This window comes from Andrographis paniculata, unplaced genomic scaffold, assembly GCF_009805555.1.
Source record: "Andrographis paniculata isolate CXL003 unplaced genomic scaffold, ASM980555v1 Contig76END, whole genome shotgun sequence".
NCBI classification, from domain to species: Eukaryota; Viridiplantae; Streptophyta; class Magnoliopsida; order Lamiales; family Acanthaceae; genus Andrographis; species Andrographis paniculata.
In genome coordinates this window covers 1,226,258-1,232,724 of record NW_026137613.1, presented here as the reverse complement: position 1 = coordinate 1,232,724, position 6,467 = coordinate 1,226,258, and the positions used below count along the sequence as shown (strand labels likewise).

The window sequence follows — 6,467 nt, the reverse complement described above, 5'->3', positions numbered from 1 at the left end:
AGGTAAAACTAACTAAGGTCATAGTGAAGTTTTGAAATTTTTAAATTTTTAAAAGAATATTAAATTTTTTTGAAATTTTCTTCAACCAATCTAAAAAAGTTGGCTAGTAGGAGTTATTTTATTTTATCGTGATTATAAACTGAAATAAATATTATTTATTTCACATAATTTTTTATAAAAATACATACTTTTTTTTTATATATATAAAACATCTTATCACAATACTATTTAAACAAAAACTCAAATCAACCTGTAATTTCAAAACTACAACCAAACAGACCCTTAACAATGAAATTGTAGTTTGTTATCATCACAAACATAAAATTTGAAAGTTACCATTTACCAAAAAGGAGTTCTCCTATATTACAATATCGAATGCTGCTAGAATGCTGCTAGAGAGAGGAGAGAGAGAGGAGAGAGAGATATGATCCATCATCAAATTAAAGCTTAAAACATAGATCAATCTCATATCATCTTCTTGTAACTAACTAACTTGGCTTAGATAGGCATACCTTTGGGAACAATTTTATCCTTGAGCCACATGTAGATCGGTACGAGCACGAAATAAGTTGACGCCACCACTCCGAGGATGAACCGCGCCAAGAAGCTAAACGGGTTCACCGGTTTCTTCACATCCTCCGTCTTCGGACCGAGCTGCACACAAAATCTCTAGTCTTAGCTTCATATAACTTTCAAAGACATTTTTTCTCGATAAAATCTACCACTTAATCGTGATATGAACTTGATTGTCGTTTATGCTTATAAGACTATTCTCACATGCTCAACAACGGTCAAAATTAAATTGAAAATTATCAAACTGCTTAAATATGACTATTTCACTTAAAAATCTGTACTTTTGAATTAGATAGTTATTTAACATATTATTAGAACAGGAGTCCCCACCGCCCTCCTTCGTATTAAAAAAAAAAAAAAAAATTATCACAGTGCAAAATTCATATGGTTAGTTGTATTAAAAAACTACATAATATGCAGCTAATAATATGTATTTTTATAGTAGAGACTATTTAATATGTAATTAATATAATGCATTTTTCCAATAGAGATTATACAATACTCCTTAAGTCAGAGTAATATATTAATATTTTATAAATGTGTAATATAATAGAAGAATATAAAATTTAATTTACCCTTGATATTAGTGGGCTTAAAAGAAGGGGGTATGAAAAGTATGAATTATTTAATATTTAGTTGAGATGTATTTTTACTAAAAAAAATAACACCTGATACTTTTGAGTTGAGCAGACAAAACTGTCAAAATGAATATCTTTGACTCGGACAAAGGGACTATATAATTAGTTATGCATTTTTCTAGTAAAAATTATTTAATAGTATATAATTAATAATGCATTTATGGGTAGATACTATATATTCATTTTGTCGACCTCTAAGGTCATATTTATCTATTTTGCGTTATTATATTTAACATTAAAAATATCCTTATATTTCTATAATTTTGTGTACAAATGTCCTTCTATTAGTATTGTAAGATACTAATTGAAGTATTTTTTCAATTTTTTCTTAATTTGCATTATGTTTTGATATAATAATTAGTATTCAAATATCAACACGCAAAAAGTAAAAGAGACTTTTAGAGCCGGAGATAGTAATATGTAATTAATAATGTGCTTTTCTAATAGAAACTATTTAATATTTAATTAATTATCACTTTCTAGTAGAGACTATATAATATATCCTTTTGTCCTACTTACATTATCCACCTTTCCATTTTCGTCTATTCACTTTAATTTTATTATAAATTTTTTGATTTATAATTTTTTTAAATTTTAATTAGACTAATTATTTATAATTATTTTCACTCAAAATTATTAATTATTTACTAATTATACACGGTAAAGTGAACACTATAGTCGGGAGGAGGGAGTATGTAATAAATGATGAATTTTCCTATTAGAGACTATAGTATGTAATAAATGATGAATTTTCCTATTAGAGATTATAGTATGTAATTAATAATGTATTTTCCTATTAGAGAGTATATAATATGTAATTAATGGTGTATTTTCGTATCAGAGACTATATAATATATAAATTACGACGTATTTTCATACTAACTTATAAAATTTTACCTGAAGCGGAGAATCGCCCGATCGTCGCTTAACACCGGTCACTGAGCAACCCATGATGAGTCCATGTCGACGCACTCCACGGTACCACTTTGGTCCGATCCTCTTCAATTCGACCTCTTTGAAGCCAGCTTTCTTAAACCATTCGATGTACTCTTCTTCCTTGGGGAAGAGCATCCACATGTCCGCGAAGAATCGAGACAGCCAAAAGGTCGGATAAACAGGACCAATGATGCACGCCTTTCCCCCTGTTCTTAGCACTCGGTACGCTTCTTTGATGCCTCGCTGTGGATCCGGCCAATACTCAATGCTACAGGAAACACAACATTTGCACAATCGAACCCGACTTTTTAAAACTATAAACGTATTCGAGTTATGCTAAAGACCTTAAATTTCATCTTTTAAACAAATCGAATCAAAATAGCATCATGTTAAAGAAGCCAAAGCAATTCGAAAGCTATAATTCGCTCCTACAGCTAGATTCACTACAAAGAAATACTCCCTCCGTCATGTAAAAATATGTCCATTTGACTGGAACCGAGTTTTAAGAAAAATAGATAAAAATAAAAAGGTAAAAAAAATGATATTATTTTACTAAAAAAATAAACGAGAATAATTTTGAATGACAACAAAAAAAAGTAATGTGAGAATAAGTTTGGATGACAGAAGGAGTAGTATATTTGTAATGAAATTTCATCCTTAAAGTTCACATACCTAACGTAATTTCATCTCTAATGTCATTAGCAAAGAAAAAAGTGTATCCGAAAACACTCAACAATTATGATCGAATGATGAGACTAAAACCGAGATAATGTTCGTCGCTTTTTCAGTAATTCAACAGACATTCAAATTCAATAGCCATAGCCATGAGCTTCAATTCAACAGAAAATTCATATCAAACATTTACTACAATTCCTTTGCATCTGTTCAAAGTTTCTGTTAATTAATTTTCTAAACAGACGTTCCATGGCCATATTCACGAGCTTCATTCAATTCATCAGAAAAATCACATGAATTTGGTATTCATTTGATGTTCTAAACCAAGAAAAAACAACAACAAATGAAGGCAGAAATTATACCTTCCAGCAGAGATATATCGATCAGCATAATCAGTAGGAAATGGAAGATCCTCTGCATCTCCTTCAATGATCCTGCAATCCTTCAATTCCTCCTTCTGCTTAGCTTTCTCAAGCTGATGCGGCGACTGATCTAAAATGGTGACGTTCTTCGCATCCACGGTCTTCACAATTCCTTGAGTAGTGAACCCCGTGCCCCCTCCAACATCCACCACTACCAAAAGCCTGCTGAACAGCTCCGCCGGCTTCAGCGCCTCGTCCCTCATCTCCGCCGTCCAGTGCAGCGGATTTATCAGATTGTCGTACACGATGGACAGGAATCTGTAGAACCAAAACGCCTCTTTCTTGTGCTGTATGAATCGCGGCTGAGAAGCCGGCCGCGCCGCCGGCGACGACGATAAGCTCGACTTGGGGGTGAATCGGAATTTCCTGGAATCATGGCGGCGGAAACTGAAATTGACGCGGTTTCTGGTTGGGAGCCACTGCTTGGCGAGGAATTCCGAGGCTGGGAAGCTCGATTTGAGATTTTCGGCGCCGCTGAGCAGCGAGGAAGCCATTGATGAGTAAAATGGATGGAAATCAAAGAAATAATGAAATAGGGAGCGAGAGAGAGAGAGGTTTGTTTGGATTGGGGAATTGGAATTTGGAAGGCGACGGAATGTGACTACGGGGTTTTGCCCACAGCCACAGATTTTGATTGCTGGCGGGTGCTGTCTGTGCTGTCAGTCTGTGCTATCCACAAGATGGCTTCGATACGCTTTGGGGCTGGCGCTGTAAAACGACGCCGTTTCCAGAATGCAGGACGACGACGACCTATTTATATGGTTTTTGGTTGGGTTGGGGTTAGGTCGTTGATCGATGACGAGGGTGAGGATCATGGAGATGGAGCTCCTCTACGGATATGGAGGGAGGGATATTTTTATTTTTGTTGTTAAATTATGGAGGAAAAGGACAGGGAGTTTGCCTATCACCTTTTATTTTTATTTTATTTTATTTATTTATTGTCTTCACATTTTATTTTTTTTTAATGTTATGCATAATTGATTTTTAATTTAATGTTACTATTTTGATTTTAATAAATAATAATTAAGTTATCATTTTTTCTATTAATCATAATACTTTTTGTTTTTTAAATCATTAATAAATTTCATATATAATCTATTTTTTAATAAATTTTATATTTTTTTCGTCTCATTGGAATGTTGTCATCTAATTTTTCATCATTGTACTTATATTAAAAATATTTTTATATTTGAATAATTTACTTTACAAATGTCATTGTTGTTAGAATATAAAACTGAATTCAATAATAAGAATACATAATATACAAATCGTCTAAATAAGACAAAAATTTTACGAATATCTTAAATAAGATAATTACCATAAATATAATATATTACTTCTAAATATATTTGAACACGCATCCTCAAACTCAAGATATGATAGAACAAACTTGAGTTTGTCAGAAGTGACCGAAAAAGATATAGCTGAGATCTTCCGCGTACAAATTTAAATTCGCCAAGATTGACTGAAAGTGATGTAACCGTCCACTAGATCAAAGTCAAAAGCAGAACCCTCAACATCGTTAAAGTTGGAAACAGAACTCGCTCTTTCACAGCGGAAATAGAGCCGAAAACAGGAGTCGCTCACTCTATAGAGCTAGAGTTGGAACAGGACTCGCTCGCTCACAACGGAACTAGAGCCGAAAACAGGACTCGCTCACTTTATAGAGTTAGAGTCGAAAACAGGACTCTCAACGGCGTAAGAGTCGAAAGTAGACTCTGTTAGTGGAGTAGTAGAGACGGAGACGATATTAAAATAACAACATGATTGTGGATAGAAACAAATATATTAATAAAATATATATGGGATATAATGAGTTATGGAGATACCCGGAGAGAATTTGGCTCTGATATCATGTTAGAATATGAAATTGAAATTATAAGAATATACACATTTCTAAATAAACCAAGAATTTCACGAGTCTCTTAAATAAAATAACTATAATAAATATAATATATTATTTCTAAATATATTTTAACAATTGTATCTAATTTGAATTAATATAATCATTAATATTCAAATATCAAAATTCAAACGTAAATGACACCATTACATTGAAACAAAGAGAAGAGAGTATAATAATTTTACTTTAATTTTTACTTGACTCAATTTTATATTAAAATATTATTATTATTTTTTTTTTTCTATCCAAACAAATGACATAATTAATCCTCACCAACAAATAATAATTATTACTTCTTCCACCAAATTATTATTAGAGTATTATTTTATTTTAGTCCATCTATTTTATTTATTTATTTTTAAAGTAATTATAAGTTATATGAAAATAAATAAAATTATTATATTTTAATTAGAAAAAAAATTTAGAAATTGATCCCACTGGAAATAAAATTATCAATTTTAGTTTAAATAAAATAAAATAAAATAAAATAATTATCAATTTTAATACCTTTATTAATAATTTTAATTAATTTTGATTATACTATAACAAAAAATAGATATAACATCTAATTTGAACCGAATATGTCCATAATCATCAAAACACAACCATATTTGCGTAATCAATGACGGAATGCCAAACAAATCGTGTAAAATTCTATCTACTCTCTCATCCTATTCCTTTTAGGGTGTGTTTGTTCCGGGGATTGGATTTTAAATATATTATTCATCCCATTTTTTTTTTTCAAAAAATATAAAATCAAACACCTATTTTTTATTTTTTATATTACAGTAAAAATCAATTTTACATTCAAAACATCACATCAATAACTATTTATATCACATTATACAACTATTCAAATTCAAAATTTTTACTATTCAAATCTCAACTCAAAATCCAAACACCCGAACAAAGACACTTGATGCACTTTAATTTATGCGTTGTGACAACATGGGCAAGGTAAGCTAGTATTTAGGCTATTATCTTTTGTGAAATTTTGACAAGATTCTTAATATTTAATTTATTTATTTTTAAAAAAATAAATATCAAATCAAAACAAATTAGATGCTATAAACTACCACAAAATGGAAATTGATCGTTTTGTACATACTAATAAATTTGTCAAAAACTTGGTAGTTGAGGAAAACAATTTCGCCCTGTCCCATTCTTATAAAGATTCTGCACAAAATTCAGCCAAGATAAAAAAGAAAAGAACGAATGCATGATGACAAGATTGATCTTGTCTTTCAAAGGACTCGAGGCGAAATAAAAATTAAGAGCAAAAGGGCCCAGGGCATAAAAATTAAGAGCAGAAGGGTCCGG

General features: G+C 31.0%; 1 protein-coding gene across 1 annotated transcript; it reads right to left on the bottom strand.

Moving 5' to 3' along the window:
• Positions 1-282: 282 nt before the first annotated feature.
• On the bottom strand, positions 283-4,020 carry LOC127266573 (2-methyl-6-phytyl-1,4-hydroquinone methyltransferase, chloroplastic-like). The gene is made up of 3 exons (XM_051296855.1): positions 3,185-4,020; positions 2,109-2,415; positions 283-654 (listed from the first exon to the last, which is right to left on the bottom strand). Exons 1-3 carry the CDS (start codon positions 3,736-3,738, stop codon positions 499-501), a joined length of 1,017 nt encoding a protein of 338 aa, XP_051152812.1. The 5' UTR covers positions 3,739-4,020; the 3' UTR covers positions 283-498.
• Between the last annotated feature and the right edge of the window lie 2,447 nt (positions 4,021-6,467).

Excerpts from the sequence above, each read along its gene's own strand:
- LOC127266573 (XM_051296855.1), bottom strand. The coding sequence starts at position 3,738 with ATGGCTTCCTCGCTGCTCAGCGGCGCCGAAAATCTCAAATCGAGCTTC. Across the intron at positions 2,416-3,184 it reads CGATATATCTCTGCTGGAAG|CATTGAGTATTGGCCGGATC; the intron begins GTATAATTTCTG and ends TGTTTCCTGTAG. Across the intron at positions 655-2,108 it reads CGGGCGATTCTCCGCTTCAG|CTCGGTCCGAAGACGGAGGA; the intron begins GTAAAATTTTAT and ends TTTTGTGTGCAG.